This window comes from Oxyura jamaicensis, chromosome 3, assembly GCF_011077185.1.
Source record: "Oxyura jamaicensis isolate SHBP4307 breed ruddy duck chromosome 3, BPBGC_Ojam_1.0, whole genome shotgun sequence".
Taxonomy (NCBI): Eukaryota; Metazoa; Chordata; class Aves; order Anseriformes; family Anatidae; genus Oxyura; species Oxyura jamaicensis.
The window spans coordinates 62,502,670-62,520,780 of NC_048895.1; the positions used below are offsets into that span (position 1 = coordinate 62,502,670).

The window sequence follows — 18,111 nt, forward strand, 5'->3', positions numbered from 1 at the left end:
CACATATCCTTTAGTGTATAACATAATAATATTCTGCACGGCTTTCACAGAGCATAATAATAATAAAAATACTCTGTTTACATGCACTTTCATTATTTTGTAGCAAGAAAACTGAAGCAGTATAAATTCATTTTTATAGGGGTTGGTGTCAGTTAGTACATTGTTCTTCCAGAAGTAATGTATTGTAATATAAATTCTCTGTTAAGTTAGTGTAGAACAAGGTTTAAATGACACTATTTGTGAATAACAATTTATTTGTGACTGACATAATTTAATGCAAATATATTGCTCTAAAATGAATTGCTCTGACGTCAGATTGATAGGCTCATAATTTTATTATGTGTAGCATTTATAAAAGTTCACCATGCCACGTATATACAAGAAAAGATTATCAGCTATTCACCATATGAATATATAGCTTCATTAAACAGGCTCTAGAGATGCATCAAAATGCTGAAAGAAGAGCTTGTGATGTTTCCCCTATAAAACGTTGCTGAAATTCCCTTTGAATTTTTTTATGTTCCTTGTACGTACACGTGTGGCTTATATTTGTATACTTTCTCTTAGGGCAAAAATATTTTTTTTGCTTAAGTTGAAAATCTCTTCTGAAAACTCTATGGTTTAATCCATCTGAATAATTTCATGTCTTCAACTAAGTGTAAGTCTGGACTAGTTGGAAATTTTACATAGAATAATGCATATAAAAAAGAGGGTTTACTGTTGTCACAGAACGATGGTGGGGTCACACTTCACAAGGTCAGCAGATGGAAAGAAAATCAATAGGATCAGAATCTTTTTAAAGAGAGGGTGCAGAGGCCAGTAGGTCAGAGTACAACTCCTATAACTGCTGCTTACACTTTTTGAATTATTCAGATATCCGGCCACTGATAGGGAATCTTAAGTAATGTACTTCACTTTAATATACACTTGTAGTAGTCATGGGTGATTTGATTTAATATAAGCTATCTGTGAGTACAAGGAGAAGAGCAAGAGCTCACTTAGAAAGGAAAATGGGAGCCGAGGATTTACGGTCCTGCTGGGAGTTGGAAGGAATAGGCAGCAACAGCTGCCCAAATGGAAGCGTGCAGTTTGGGTCTTCAATACAGTGTTACTAACAGGTTACATTGCTCTTGGTCTTTTGTTTGTGATGGTGGGGTTTGGTTTTACTTTTTCTCTCTTTTTTTTTTTCCTTAAAAAAATAATAATAATAAATCTGTTTGTAACTAGTCCTAGCCTGAATACAAACACATGAAAACAGAAGCATGGAAGTTTAGGCATTATTTCAACTAACCTGATGGATGAATCTATGTGCTTGCTCAAGATAAAACACTGTTTAAGAAAATTATTTTGTTTCTGCTACTCCCCTTCCTCACTAGCCTTTGTCCCTTTGGTAAAGCTCTGCAAATAATACATTTTTACAGTGGTTGAACTGAAAAATGGAAGGGAAGAAAAAACTTCAGACCCACCAAAATGCGTCCTTCAAAATAAAATTAACTTCCTATTCCTTTTTGAATTGAAAATTCCTTTTTTTGAAATTGCCTCTGATTTTGAAAATTCCTTTTTGAAATTCCCATTTGAATTTATATTTGTTACTCTGCTTTCAGTCCAGTTGAGCTCTCAAATAATTTAAGTTGATCACAAGCTTCATTTTTGGTGAATTTATGGGTTGGGTGAGGTGTGTGGATATTATTGTTGACTTTTTCTAGACACTTGCTTTCCTTTACTTTCTGACCTTATTTTTGCTGGGATTCCCAGAAAGCTGCTCATCACTGTCCTAGCTTCTATTCCCGTGCCCTTCTCATGCCAGTGGGAAGAGAAGCATGAAACTAAGTGGGATCATGTAGTTCCAGTCAGTTTAACATTGCTGCTGCCACAAGCAAAGAATTTTATAGTTCAGGAGAAGAAAACACGGTCATGCGATGTGATGAGCCCAGAGGTTTCTCCCACTTGGCTGTTTAAACAGAAATGTAGGAGGCTTTAATCAAGCCTGAAACTTGGAACCCTGCACCCAGTTTCATCTGAATATGAAGCATATTCTTTAAAAGCACCACACAGAAGGTATTTTGCAGGGTTTTGAGCAATTGTGTCTGTTTTCTTTTTATCTCATATGCTTTAATATGCTTTAACGTCAATTTTCATATTTTGTCCATATGCCCTAGTGCATTTGTATGGTCTCTCTCAAACACAGATGTGTGCACGCAGACACATGTGCACATCTTCCAGGGAAGATGTTGTGTGCATCAGAGTATTCATACCTCATTTCAGATGTAGAGAAGAAAAACAGTAGAGCATTCCTGTGAAAAACAAAGCGGTGCCTACAGCAAATCTGTGAATGCCACAAACAGCGCAAAGGGGCTGTCATGGCATATCAGTCTTTATCCACTCCCCAGTCTGTGTCGGTACACTGAAGCAAAACAGCAGTGTATGATTTTAGTTAACTTCTCCTAAGCCTTTGCTTGACAGATGGGTGAACAGTTTCTATGAAGCTCTCATCTGTTTACTGCTGGCTTCTTTGACTCCATGAATTTATTATTAATGTACCAAATGATGTTGCATGTACCAAGGGTCAGATCATCATTTATAACTTCCATGTCGACTGAAATAAATCCTATTATTGGGACACACCGCACACTCCTTGGTGCTGCTAGCATAGTGCCTTGTGCTTCCTTTGATCCAGTAATTTTTAATTTATTTTTGCAAAACTTTGGTAGGCTTTGAAAATTAATATCAGGAAATGTCATGTCTGAGGCTCACTGAATGTTGCCCTGAAAAAGGCTAATTAAGAAGGGGAGAGAAATCTACGTCAATATGTTTAAATAGAAGTAACATTTTAACACGAAAGACTGAAAATTTTGGCAACTTTGACTTTTTGGTGGGGAGGGTGTTTCTTTGATCTTCAGCATTTTTTCAGACACTCTCTTATCCGCACGCCCTTCCTTCAGCACGTACACCTTCAAATCCAGGTGAGTTGCTGTGGTTAAAAAGGAGCAGCTGTATGTATAGGCAAAAATACCTTGTAAGTTGAAATGGGAGATAACTAAGCGCTCCCACCTGGCATTGATGGGATTACCAAGCACTGTGAGAATCACTCAGGCAAAGAGGCCGGAGATGACACTTCGCACTTTTTATTACACCAAGGATATTGGTTCCATTTAAAATAAGAAAGTAGGGTCATCTTAGAGCAGTTCAGTTCAAAGCTTTGAAAATGTCTTTTATTTGAAAGACTTGAAGTAAGCAGTTTTGATCCTTCAGCAGCAGAAACACTGTAGCAGTTGAAAGAAGGGGCAGCTGAGCTGCTGTGTTTTACCATGCCCAGCCCTCTTTTAAGACAACAAATCATAAGAAGGGGTGACTGAAAACTCTTTTGTAAGCGTTTCACTCATTTGCAAGATGCTGTATATCATAGGTTTTTCTTTGCCTTTGATTTTTTCTTTTTAAAAGGATTTTTAAACCATGTAGTCCTTGTCCTAAGATATGTGTATTACAGAGTTCCCTGAACACCTAAAGTCATAATCTAGCTTGAACTGCCTCCCCTGGCTATACTACAAGAGAATTTGACTTTGCATTAAGTTCTGAAAGCCGTACGTGGGGATAACATTTCAACTTCATGCTCTCTTTGCACTGTGACAAAATAGACTTTGAAGTGCTTTTTTGTACTATCGCTGTCTTTTGCATGTGAATGAATGCTAATAAAAATAGACCTGTGCTCCCTTTTATTTTTAATAGGATGTTCACCATCTCTTTAATTTGCCTGTCTCTTGAATTTCCTATTTTTAAACGTTTTATTTTGTTTGTAGTGCCAGGCCCTATACCTGCCAAGTCGGTGAAAGGAACTCCTTTTGAAGATAAGATCTTCCTCAACTGGAAGGAACCCGTGGATCCAAACGGGATCATTACTCAGTATGAGGTAATCATTAAACAACTTACAGGCATAGGAGAGGGCTAGGAAAGTGTGGCAGGAGTGGCAGCTGATGGTGGATGTTTATGCTCTGTAGGCAGGCTATTCATTCATATATCACCTTATTTAGCGAATAAGGGAGTGGATGTTCAGAATTCATAATCATGATGTACATACATTGTTGGCTAGCTGGCCCTGTCAAATGAATTTGGCAAGTGAATGTAACAATAATACAGTCCACATGGGAGGTGCTAATTTTAAAAATCTTGTATCATTATTACATCCTTCCAAAGCCATGACAGCCATGACCTGTGAAATCTTATTTCTTGGAAGAGAAGGTTACATGAAATGGAAGAAGGCTCTTATATTTGGAGCCACCTTTTTTTTTGGTGAGATCTTTAGGTATCTCCATTCAGAGAAACCTCCATGTATATTTTGAGTGTATTTAATACGTAAGCCTTCTGGTGGCCTCCACAGGAAATTGGCAGGAAGTATTTCTAAAAATGAACTGATCTGAGGAATGATCACCATCCTCTCCATCACTCCTTTCTTAAAGGAACAGAGGTTATAATTTTGTGTAGTAATGATTTACAGGAGCAAGGTAAACCTACTAACCAAACAAAAACCCTTGAGTGATTGTTGTGGATTAACCCCTATGGCCTGCCAATCCCCACCCATCCGCTTGCTCACTCTACCCAAGTGGAATGGAGGAGAGAATCAGAAAGGTAAAAGTGAGAAAACTCATGGGTTAAAGATGAGATAAAGGCAATTTAATAGGTGAAGTTAAACTGCACACACAAGCAAAGAAAAACAAGGAATTCATTCACTATTTTCCATCAGCAGGCAAGTGTTCAGACATTCCTAGGGTAACAGGGCTAATCATATGGGACAGTTTATTGGGAAGACAAATATAATCACTCTGAATGCCCCCCTTCCTCCTTCTTTTCCCCAGCTTTTATCACTGAGCATATCATCTGGTAGAAAATATCCCTTTGGTCAGTTGGGGTCAGATGTCCTGTCTGTGTCTCTGTGTCCCCTCCCCACCTCTTGTCTACTCCCAGTCCCTCACCTGGGGGGCTGTGGGAGAAGCAGAGAGGGCCTCAATGCTGTGCGAGCACTGCTCAGCAGCAACTAAAACATGGCTGTGTTATCAACGCTGTTCCGGTTGCAAATCCAAACCGTAGTACTATACGAGCCACTATGAAGAAAATTAACTCCATCCCAGCCAGAACCAGTACATTAAGATATCAATGCTGGTTTAAAATATTATAGCCTGGCTTGGAAAGTGTTTGAATATTATTATTAGAAGAGGATAGGTAATGTATTATAGAAAGTGAAAAATAAGGGGTAGATAGCAAAGCTGGTGGGAATGTCCTAACTTAAATGTAACACTGAAATTTTCCATACATGAACTATAATCATAAAGAAAGAGAGATGAAGGACATATGTATATGCTTTCAACTGAAGCAGACTGTATGATATCAAGTACTCATGGTATCCCCAAAATAACTAGATGAACATATGACTTTTGTTTCCTTTCTGTCTAGCAAACTTAATCCCCTTGTGCTGAAAACTGTAACAAAATATTAGAAATAATCATTTCCACAGGTCAGCTACAGCAGTATACGGTCATTTGATCCTGCAGTTCCAGTTGCAGGACCTCCACAAACTGTGTCAAAGCTGTGGAACAGCACGCACCACATCTTTTCACACTTGCATCCTGGGACTACTTATCAGTTCTTTATACGTGCAAGTACTGTTAAAGGGTTTGGACCACCAACCACAATCAATGTGACAACCAACATTTCAGGTAAAAAAAAAAAAAAAAAGAAAAAAGAAAAGAAAAAAAAAAAAAGAATTGGGGTGGGGGGAAATGTTGACTGGTTTTACAAGTTGTTTGTTTGTTGTTTTTTTTTTGAGACTTGGATAATCAGGAAATGTAAAAGAAAACAAAAACCAACAAAACAGCCCTATCATATTCTGAAAGTAACCTTAACATTACTGAAAATGCTTTTGAGTGTATTTTCCAAACAGTAGCACAAGTTCAGGGAAATTGCACACCTGTAGTTATCAAATGTTTGATTTTGTGTAATATTTTACTTTCACGTAAAGAATCTGAAGTGCTTTACAAACTTTAGCTAATGAAGCCTTTCAGCACTCCATTAGTTACTAAGTACTATATTTGTTTTGCAGATTAGTAAAGTCAGATGCAGAAAATTGACTTACTCAAGGTGACACCACTTAACAACACATGGCTGTAACAGAACTGGGGAGACAGCAGAAAGTGTGAATTTCTTCTGCCAGCTTTGTGTTGTTCTACTTCCACATATCTTTATTATTCACTTACTGCAATGTGCTGATTGACACTATTCATCTTAATAAAGGACTGAAAACTAGGAAAAAAGTAATGTCAAGTGGAATGCTTTAATATTTTTATATCCTTAAATTTTAATATAATTCTCAAAACATAAGTTAGCTTATGCAGTTGACAGCAGAAAATGAGTCAATGCTATATCTAGAGAGACTGTTGATTTTTATGGTATGATGACTTCAGAGCTTGGCAGATAGCAAAGACGCTAGTCGTTTAGAAATGTAAGCAGTACAAAGCAGGCTATTTCCCTTATTATCTGCCATAATGAAACTTAAATCCTCCTGTAAAGGGAGATTAATAATGTATTGAAATGCATCTACCATTTCTATGGGAAACTACTCACCTAGTCTCCTCACCCAGTTTCCAAAAGCATGCACATGAATCAAAATGTGAGAAAATTCAAGGCAGAGCTCCTTGGAATCTGTAGCAATTTAAAATGCTGTATTTTTAGTTAACTGAAACAATTTGTTGAATTCCATCCCAGAACGTAAGTACTAGCTTTCCTCATTCCTCAGCCCCTTCCAAAAACAAAAAGCAAACAAACAAACAAAAACAAATGACGTGTTTTGTTCATCTAGCTAGTAGGCTGTTTCAAAGTCTGATATTTTACTCAGATTCTTTTAAGGTCTTTATGTTTCTTTATAACAGATTCTGGATCATAAACTTTCAGGGATAATGGGCATGTAGCGAGTACATACTTGTCTGAATGGGGTGTGTGGGAGGGTGGGGGGTAACAATGTAGTATCTTGCTAGCATGCCTGTGTCCCAACCATCTTACTATTTTGAGAAATAAGCATCTCAAAATGTCTGGATTATTTAGGATTATGTTGTATCCTGGGTTCTTTGGAATTGTCCTCTCTTTCCATTTAGAAATTTTAGGAACTCTGTGCAGAACACAATATGGGTCCGAGTTAGTTAGTAAAACATTGGTTAATACTAAGAAAACTAAAAGGATGAATACGATACCCTTTGTATCTGAATTTCAGCCTGTTTTTGTTGTTGTTCTGGTTTTTTTGGTCTTGCTTTATGCTGAACTGTTGTCTGGTTTCACTCAGAATAACTGATAATTTTTATGAAGTAATGCATGTGTTTCAGGAAATACAGGCTTTACTTTAATGAGGGGTGAAATAATTCCTTTCAACCACACTTCCAAGTGATTTCATGATCCTAGTGAACATGCTGTAAATAGTAATTTCTAAATGAGCATTCAGTGAACATTATTTCTATCAAACAATAATATTTTCTGAATAAGAGCAATTTTGTTGTGCATCTAGGATCTGAGACTAATGAAGCATGGCTTTTAATCTTTAATTGCTCTTCTAGCTATTAATATATTATCTTAAAATTATTATGACTTAAATGATTGGCATCCTGCTAGGAAACATTTTTTTGTTATAATTCATTTTGAAACACACAGGTATCATTAACAATGTTATAAAGATGCATCCACATGCTAAAAAAGAAAAAAAAAAAGACAAACAAAAACAAACATGCAAATAGTTTTCAAGATCATTAAAGAATAGTATTTAATGGAAAACTATTATTTTCTGAATCACCAAAAATCCCGTTTCTTTCCTTGCACAAGAGCAGATATGAACACCACTGTTACCAGTCAGGGTTGTGACAGGCTTGTGGTAGCAGACAAAAGTTTCATGACTGAAGTGAACAGTTATAACAGCCACCCAATGCACAACAAATATTGGTTCCATGAAAGCTGAACAGCCAGCCCATTAGTGAATCAGATGCTGAACTGATTCTAGTTTCTACTTTGACTTTGTTCATGTTTTTTTTTTTTTCTTAATACACTGGAGTGAAAATCACAGTGGCTCAGAAACTGATTCATGAACAGATTGGCTATCGATTGTTAGAAATGGAAGAAGAAATGTGCATGGGAATAGACTCACCCATCCAGTGCTGCATAGTTGGTATCAGCTTGGTCTCCCATGTCATTTAAGAGGAAATGTGAAACATTCCTAAATTGTTGGAGGAGGAAGAAGAGAGGTGGTAGAAGCGGTGAATCGATTGTTGGTGAAGTCCCTTATTCTGTAATAAAAGATTGTACTTGACCCAAATCGTTAAAAAAGACTCATGTAGCTGATGAAGATCACAGCTTTGTATTATATTGTGAACAGCCACAATCTCATGAAAATTCAAAATGTTTTTACTGATTTGTTTCTCTTTTTTTTTTTTCCTTCCACTCAACATTAATCAGCTCCCACTTTACCAGACTACGAAGGAGTTGACGCATCTCTCAATGAAACTGCTACTACAATAACTGTACTCTTGAGACCAGCACAGGCCAAAGGTGCTCCTATCAGGTAAAAAAAAAAAAAAAAAAAGAGAGAGAGAGACAGAGATTCTTTAGTTGATTATATCCTGTCTTGCAGTTAAAAAAGCTGTACAATTCCAAATGATATTCATTTGATGTTTTTTTTTTTTTTTTTTAAGCTAGATTGATCTTGCCAATAGACCTATAATTAATAAGTGATTGTTGTGTGTTTTTTTTTGTTGTTGTTTTTTTTTTCCCTCAAAGATATTCATGACCTGACTCATCCAGCTGTCTGTCCTGTTTGATTTAGGGTCCTCAGGACCACCTCCTGTCCATTATCATTTCATTTTACTTTCTCTCAGTGTCTGTGAAATATGAGGTTGAAAGGTGTTTGTCAGAAAGTGGATTTGAAAATAACACTTCCTCTCCAATGCTTCAAATCATCTGTTCTATAGCACATATGTATGACTGGAAAATTGGAAGCTCAGAGGAAATGGGAGAATAATAGTGGTGAATACAAACTATTTGACCTTTTTTTCTCTCAGACTGCTTCTCTCTCTCGAAATCATGTAGCAAGCTATCAAATTTCATTTGGCGTGTCCCATAATCATATTAAAATCTTTCATTTATGTTAACTTTGAGGGGTCTTTCCCTTTCTGCTCTCTCTTGAGAGATAATTTAATTCTGTTTGTAAAGATTAGTCCACATCCTGCTCTTTACTTCTACTTGTTAGTGCAAAATCTTTGTGGTATTTGATTCTGTTTGTGTTTTTATGGCTGCAGCAGGAAGATTCGGGGACAGAACTGACTAATTGGGGGTTAATTAGCTACCGAGCAACAGAACCTTTTCATGCTCTGTGACATTTTTGAGAAATATGGGCTAATGCATTTCATTCAGTGTTACACTGTCAATTAGCATGGCTCAGCTGATGTCCAGTGCCTGAGCATTAAAAGTATAGGAAAATAAATCTTAGGACTGTTCCTATTACAAGGAATGTATGTTTTACTTGGATGCTGTGGGATGAGTCATATAACTTTAAGCTTATCGTACAGTCAACCTTATGATTGATAAGATCCAGTTATTTATTTATGTTGTGTGATAGAAGATCATCTAGATTCATCCCCTCTACAGGATATACCATTATTATATTTGTAAATAGAATTGTAACCCCCATACATCATGAATTTCTAGGATTTTCTTTTTTTTTTTTTTTTTTTTTCAGGGAAAAGAATGATAAAATGTACAGAACTACACTGAGCACAGAACTCAGATTCCTAAGGCAGGGTTTATGTTGAATTAATACAGTGGAATCCAGACCTAGGATCTGAAAATGCTCCCAAGTTACTCAAGTGCTTATATTTGCTATGCACCTCTGTACATGCTTTTAAAACCTTCCAGCTGTCCTGCTGCTGGCTGTATGCAAAGCTGTCCATCTTTGAAAAACATGGTATCCCTCTCTAATCAGAAGCATATCCTTTCAGTCTTGCGCCTGGTTCCCAGAGGGGCCACCATGTAGTCTCACCCAGAGCATGCCTGCCAGAACAGCTGGGATCTGCTGATGGTGGTGGTGCCCATCTTCTCTACGTCAGCTGCTGTGCAGCACGTTCAGTGCCATTATTTACTCTCAGGGAGGTCAATCTCGTATCCCATTTTTTCTTTCATGAACTGGATGAGATGTGGCTAGAGAATTATGTGTACTCTGGGTGTTCCAGTTTCTCTGTACTGTACTTGCAAGCGAGTAAGTCTCTTCTGAGGAGACCTGCACCACAACACCTCACATTTATTTTCTCAATTTTCCGTACAGCATCCTCAGTCCTATGGCCAACTAGGGTGACACAAATTATCTGTATATTAAAGTTAATCAATACTTTGTGAAGGATTATTTGATAGAGTATAAATAAACTATTGTTTGAGTATGTTATCAGAAAAGTGTGCGTCTTTCTGGTGAAATGGCCAGCAGGTCTAGAGGGGGATTGTCCCCCTCTGCTCTGCCCTTGTGAGGCCCCACCTGGAGCACTGCGTTCAGCTCTGGGGCCCCCAGCACAGGAAGGATGTGGACCAGTTAGAGGGGGTCCAGAGGAGGGCCACAAAGATCATCAGAGGGCTGGAGCACCTCTCCTGTGAGAAAAGGCTGAGAGACCTGAGGATGTTCAGTCTGGAGAAGATAAGGCTCAGGGAGACCTCACTGTAGCTTTTCAATACTTAAAGGTCTCATAAAAAAGATGGAGAGCAACTTTTTGCTCGGGTGGCCAATGGTAGGATAAGGGGGAATGGTTTTAAACTAAAGGAGGGGAGATTTAGGTTAGAGGTTAGGAGGAAGTTCTTTGCTCAGAGGGTGGTAAAGCCCTTGCACAGGTTGCCTGGAGAAGCTGTGGATGCCCCATCCCTGGAGGTGTTCAAGGCCAGGCTGGATGATGCCTTGGGCAACCTGGTCTGGTGGGAGGTGTCCCTGCCCATGGCAGGGGGGTTGGAACTGAGTGGTCTTTAAGGTCCCTCCCAACCCAAACCATTCTATGAGTCTCCTGTCTCTCGTCTTCCCTCTCCACTTGAATTGATTTCTAGTACTTAAGACAGAATCACAGAATCACAGAATTTCTAGGTTGGAAGAGACCTCAAGATCATCGAGTCCAACCTCTAACCTAACACTAACAGTCCCCACTAAACCATATCCCTAAGCTCTACATCTAAACGTCTTTTGAAGACTTCCAGGGATGGTGACTCCACCACCTCCCTGGGCAGCCTGTTCCAATGCCTCACAACCCTTTCAGTAAAGAAGCTCTTCCTAACATCTGACCTAAAACTCCCCTGGCGCAACTTTAGCCCATTCCCCCTCGTTCTGTCACCAGGCACGTGGGAGAACAGGCCAACCCCCACCTCTCTACAGCCTCCTTTAAGGTATCTGTAGAGAGCGATAAGGTCGCCCCTGAGCCTCCTCTTCTCCAGGCTGAATAAGCCCAGCTCCTTCAGCCGCTCCTCGTAGGACTTGTTCTCCAGGCCCCTCAGAAGCTTCGTCGCCCTTCTTTGGACCCGCTCAAGCACCTCGATGTCCTTCTTGTAGCGAGGGGCCCAAAACTGAACACAGTACTCGAGGTGCGGCCTCACCAGAGCCGAGTACAGGGGGACAATCACCTCCCTAGCCCTGCTGGTCACACTATTTCTGATACAAGCCAGGATGCTGTTGGCCTTCTTGGCCACCTGAGCACACTGCTGGCTCATATTCAGCCGACTGTCCACTATCACTCCCAGGTCCTTCTCCGCCTGGCAGCTCTCCAACCACTCATCTCCCAGCCTGTAGCTCTGCTTGGGATTATTACGCCCCAGGTGCAGGACCCGGCACTTGGCCTTGTTAAACTTCATGCAGTTGACCCCAGCCCATCGGTGCAGCCTATCCAGATCCTCCTGCAGAGCCTTCCTACCCTCGAGCAGATCGACACTCGCACCTAACTTGGTGTCATCTGCAAACTTACTGAGGGTGCACTCAATGCCCTCGTCCAGATCATTGATGAAGATGTTAAAGAGGACCTGCCCCAGCACCGAGCCCTGGGGGACGCCACTAGTGACTGGCCTCCAACTGGATTTGACTCCATTTACCACAACTCTCTGGGCCCGGCTATCCAGCCAGTTTCTAACCCAACGAAGCGTGTGCCAGTCCAAGCCAAGAGCAGCCAGTTTCTTGAGGAGAATGCTGTGGGAGACGGTGTCAAAAGCCTTGCTGAAATCAAGGTAGACCACATCCACAGCCTTTCCCTCGTCCACCCAGCGCGACACTTTGTCATAGAAGGAGATCAGGTTCGTCAAGCAGGACCTGCATTAAATTTATAATATCAGGATACATGGTAAATAATTCCCTCACAATAACCAGAAAGCTGGGCTTTATTCTTAGGAATAAAACATGTGTTATGTTTTTACTCTGAATGAGGAGCATTCTCCGGGGGAATGCACAAGACATTGTTCCTTTCCTGAATATTGAAATCAGTTATTTTTCGGCAGCTTTGTAATAGGGGAAATAAATGCAGCACACAAATTCAGGACTGATTCAATGCATTTCACTAAACTTTATGACCAGTTTTAGTGAAGCTTCACTCCATCCACACTGCAGCTGCTTTTTTACTACAAGCCTGTCTTGCTGTCATAATGAGTATTACTAGGTAGGTGAAAAAAAATGCATCGCCATGCTTGCAGTTGTGATTGAGTAGAGCAGGGACTCTAATGCTGCTCTTTATACACACACTGAAAAATACAGCTGATTTTTTTAAAGGGTTTGTTTGGACTTAGCCCTTTAATCCCTGGAGCTGTAGACTGTCAAGTGATCAGTTTGTTTAATAGTGGTAGGTCCTAGTTGAAAAATAATAAATGAATGAATAAAAAGAAAGAAGAAAAAAAGAAAGGAAAAGCTTACAGTCTGATATTGTTTTCTTATTTTTACAAACAGAATTATGCTATGATCAGGTTTTGTTGTACCTCTGCCTCTCTGTCAGCACAGCCCCCAGGAAACAGATGTTCCTTAACCCAAGTGAAATCTGTGGGTAGCTGTCAATCATTTCTTAAAGACACTACATGCCATAGTCATCATAGTTGTAAACATGACTCTAATCATATCTTCCCTGTCAAGTGTTATCGTGTAATCTCTAGGTTGCTTTATGGCCTCCTGAAGTTTTAAACCAAATTACAAACTAGAAATGCAAAGGGAGACGGGGATGGGGGCTCATGCACTCTGTGAAGCATGTACTGTTTTGCCATCGGTCTAGTGGATTAGATCCCAGTCAGTAGCATCAATGGTGCTTCGGTGATTCGTTTGAAGACATTTGCTACTGCAGTTTTTCTAAAGAATCCTAACTGAGCACCAACAAAACAATCTTTTGTACATCCTGCTTTCAAATCCTACTTCAGATAAGGATTACAAAGAGCATAGATCAAAATCAGCATGGACAACTTTTTAATGATGAGATGTATTTTATTTGATAGGGTTTCTTATACCTCCATATGCAGAATCAGGTTGTTTTCATTTTGCAACAAGGCTAATTAAGTGGACTGCAACAGGGGGAATCTAAAACATAGCTATTGGTCAGACTTGTCAGGGCTCAGGCTGTAACTTGGGCTGTCAGGAAGTCTGGTGGTGCCCATCCAAGGGGAGGACACTGTCTCCACGGGGTGAGTAGAAGGAAATCTCTAGTTGATATTAAAACCTAGTCAGAATAAGGCTGAAGTATGAACATGTTCACCATGGCAGTATCTATTTGAGCCTGAGTTTTTAGGGAGCACTGAAAAGGAAGATCTGTTGGCAGGGGCTGCTTTGACTGTTCCGCGTCAGCTTGATCAATAGGGAGGTGTTGTGCAGGTTTTCTTCAGTAAAGAAATAGTGATACACGTAAAAAGAATCCAAGGATAAGCATAGTGCATAAACTTTCACTTAACTGTGGTACCTGACCACCTTTGCAGCCAGTGCATACCCCAATTGAATGTTGCAAATTTAGCTTTGGCTTCTTTCTTCACATCTTCCAGTGGAGTGTCCTTTCCTAACACTGTTATGAGTATATAGAGTAACATACCGTACACAGAGTGTTGCTTTGGAACCACCGAAGTGCTAGTAAATGGATTTAAACAGATGGCAACACAAAGGGCCCAGAGGAAAATAATTGTATTCCTGGGTGTCTTGTTAGCCTACTATGTTGCATGAAAAATACTGCCAGATCCCCTTTCCAAAGAGGATAGGAACAAGTTTTAGTTAAAAATAAATAAATAAATACAGAAATACATTATGATTTTTTTTTTTTTTAAAAAAAAAAAAAAGGAGCCTCATTGGAGATGTTGAAGACTTTCTGTCATTTGCTATTCTTTAACTAAAAATAATAAAAATAATAACTAAAAACAATTGTACAGCTGCAGATGGCTACAACGTGTATATTAATTTCTTATTCTACATGTTTCTCAGGTATATGGATCCTGAAAGGATTATTTTTGACTCACATTTTATTTAAATGGGAGCATATTTTATATAAAATTAAAAACAAGTTTCAGAACATTCATATTTTATTGTGATCTCATGCTTAAAATTTTGCCATGCACTTTGTATCAGCTTCAAACATTACTGCAGTATTTTTAAAGAAAGCTATTAAAAAGGACTTACCTAATATTTAATTCTTCTCATACTCTTAATCTTTTATTTTTGGTCTCTAAAGAGACTTGTCCCTAAAAAAAGATACATACCTTAGGAGAAAAAAAAAAAAAAAAAAAGAGAGCTCACTTATTCCCTTATTTTATACAATGGAAGGGAAGTGGGTTTAATTTAGAAACTGTGGTAGATGTCAACTTCTGAGCTGAATGGCAACCAGGATATTCAATGGGACAGTTGCTGAAGTCACGTGCAAACGTTGCCCCATCCTTCTGCTCTCCCTGTGGCTTTGTGCTCCTGAGTTGGCAGGATACTGCGATGACCGGTTTCCTGCTCTCCTGGCACTTTAGACAGCAGAATTTGTGTCAGTCCCAGTCCTTTGGCAGCTCCCAAGAGCAGGACTGCCGAACGCACGGAGCAGCGAGGCAGTGTCTGTGTTCCCAGTAAGCTCGGTTGGTTGGGTGCCCAGTTTAGTAGCTGTGATTTTAACCCTGCTTGGCTCCAGGTCCAGGCCTGAGAGGAAATGAACACCAGTAGAAATTTCTTCCCTTAGGACAAGATAAGATAATAATCAAAAATGGTTTTTAATAATTTACATGCTGTCAAGTTAATAAAATATTGATGTTGTTAGGTTGTGGGTTTTTGGTGTTTTGGGTGGTTGTTTTTTTTGTTTGTTTTGTTTTCTTTTTTTTTTTGCTGTTATATTAATTTGGAAGCACAAAGAAAGATTTTGGTTATGCAGAGGTCATGTGGAAGTGATTTGTTGTTGCAGGCTGTATTAACTGGGCATGGTTAATACACAGAGGTTACCACAGAAGAAGATTTATAGCCAAGCTCAGTTCACAGACAGTTTATGAGAAACAAGAGATCCCTGGAAATATAACTCATTATTTTTTCATTTACATTCTTCATTTCTCCTGGAGTTTCAGAATGAGGTGACTTTGTATATTCCTCTTGGACACTTTGAAAGAGTAGACACTTCCCTCCTTAATTTTTTAGGTGCTAGGAAAAGGGAATGGTAACTTGTTTCAGCTTGAGAAAGAAGTGAAACTAGTTTCTTATTTTTTCTTCTCTCATTTCTTCCATTCCCCGGTATCACACTTCATCTCTGCCACTACAGTTATTAGGTTTTCTGGGCAGTAGTAGCAGAGAAAATTGACAAAATAATTTAATGTTGCCCCATAAGTTCTGAAAAAAAGGAGGATTGTCTTTGTCTTTCCTTTTGGAGTCCCTGCAGCAATGCAGTGATGTTTCCAGAACTCTGCTTGATTTTACTTTTTATGTTTAGAAAGCTTTAAAACAAAACCAAAGCAGAAAATTCTGCCTGCTTAATTGAATTGCTTCAGGTCTTGTCTACATGCGTAGGCATATTTTCCTACTAATCTTGATAACAAGGTGATTGTTTTCATAAGGCCCTGCATCTATCCTTTCATGTATCTGCATGTAGATGAGGAATTGTGTGTAAGTATGTGAACATATATATATAATGCATGTGTGTGTAAGTACGTATATAAGTGCACATACAGTTTTTAGAAACCAAAAAGCTGTTGTTGGGTGTTTTTTTTTTTCATTCTTATAAATGGAAGAATTGTCTCCTGTTCTCGGTACCTAAGTTCTGTACTTCTGCAGGGAGAGCTGGTAATGAGTTGGTAGCATACTGCACTTACGTAGTTCCCCTGAAGGAGAAAGAAGAATAATTACCTGTTCTATTTAGAGAAGGTGATTCTGAGAAGTGACCAAGCCACAGACCGTTTCAAGATAGGTGTTGGGGGGTAGGGATGGCAATTTAATAGGCCGAATGCCATCTGTTTCAGCAATTTGTAACATTTTATCATTGACAATTGTAGAGGAATGAGGCAGTCTATTTTGGTGGAATGGACAGATTTCTGTCCATCTGTGCTTGTATTACAGCATGTCACTTGTACTTTAGATCTGCATAGCTCTGAGCCAAGAGAGAAGCCACAGCAAGGTCAAGAGGTGGAGAAGCCTGTCAGCACATTCTGTCTCTAATGATATGACAACTGCAAATTGGTGCTTCAAGCACAGCCTGGAGGCAGTCATTATGTTGGGCCTTGAAGCTGAGCTTTCTGTAGTATTATTTCAAAGGAAAACGCTAACTTCAGATGTTTCCGATTATCAGACAAAGAGTTTAATCTATTGTAGTTGAAAGTCAGATTCATTCCTGGTTATTTTGTTGCTGTTGCTGTTCCAAAAGCAAAATCATTGTTAGGAGATTGTATGCATATACTTGGATTGTTGTTATTCCTGAAAAAAATAGCTCCTTCTTCTTTTCAGTGACTAAATTACATAGCTTTGGTATGTTTGTGAATATATATGTGAAGCGTTTGTGCCTTCTCTGCATCCATGTCTTCACTGCCTGTTGTTTTTTTGTTGTTGTTTTTTTAAGTTCATACAAAGCAGTCAGCGTAATACTTTTATGAGATTAGAGATTTGGCCATAGCAGGTGCCTTTAAAGATAAGTGGTTTTTCCTCTGTTTTGCCAGTGCCTACCAGATCGTTGTTGAGGAGCTGCACCCGCACCGCACAAAGCGAGAAACGGGTGCCATGGAGTGCTACCAAATCCCCGTCACCTACCAGACAGCTCTCAGCGGAGGGTCCCCATACTACTTTGCTGCCGAGCTGCCCCCTGGGAACCTGCCGGAGCCAGCCCCTTTCACCGTGGGTGACAACAGGACCTACCAGGGCTTCTGGAACCCCCCGCTGGCTCCTCGGAAAGGCTACAACATCTATTTCCAGGCCATGAGCAGCGTTGAGAAGGTGAGTGCCAGCCAGACCTTTCTCCTGCAAGGAGCCAAAGGCATGCCCGTGGTGACAAGGAGGGCTGCTGAAGCTGGGGGGGTTGGCAGTAGCACCGTTGTAATCCCTGCGCTGGCTTCTGTACTGTGACAGCGTGGCAGCCTGCCATTTGCATTTCACACCACCCTTGTTTCATAGTAACTGTTACTCGATGAGTGTTTAATACCTCTCTTAGTAATTGTCTGAGTGTAGTAATCTCAGTGCTGCGACTGCCTCTTTGGTAAATAGCATCCAGCACTTTTTCCCCAGCTCTCAGGACTTGTGCACTTGTTACTGCAGGATAAACAGAAAGTAGGCTGCTCAGTGGGCAAATGAAATGTTATAAACTTGTGGAGAGTCTCACGCTGAACATCAAATAAAAAATAAAAACTTTGCTAGAGCAAGAGTAACCCCAGGCCCACAGTGTGTTTCCGAGAGCCTTTATGGAAAGGTCTGCTTCAGGATTGCTCTGCAGCTGTGCAGTATTCAAAGTTTGGCTGTCGCTCACCTTCATTACCTCCCTGGTGTTCTGTTTTTAACTCCGTTGCTGAGTACTGCGGCTGGCTCTGTATGCATAAGACAGGGAAAAAAGCGGCAGGAAGTTAAACACCGCAGTGGACTCCAGGTGGGAATAACGCCATGGCTCTGCAAGCCCCATGCTGTTG

The 18,111-nt window shown here is 39.8% G+C and overlaps 1 protein-coding gene across 17 annotated transcripts in view; it reads left to right on the top strand.

Moving 5' to 3' along the window:
* Positions 1-18,111, top strand: part of PTPRK (protein tyrosine phosphatase receptor type K) — a 412,635-nt gene that overhangs the window by 317,031 nt on the left and 77,493 nt on the right. For all 17 annotated transcript variants that reach the window (XM_035320269.1, XM_035320276.1, XM_035320268.1 and 14 more), the window contains exons 9-12: positions 3,798-3,907; positions 5,507-5,708; positions 8,482-8,587; positions 17,155-17,428. In XM_035320269.1, coding sequence (XP_035176160.1) covers positions 3,798-3,907; positions 5,507-5,708; positions 8,482-8,587; positions 17,155-17,428 — 692 coding nt within the window. The remainder of the gene's footprint in view (positions 1-3,797; positions 3,908-5,506; positions 5,709-8,481; positions 8,588-17,154; positions 17,429-18,111) is intronic.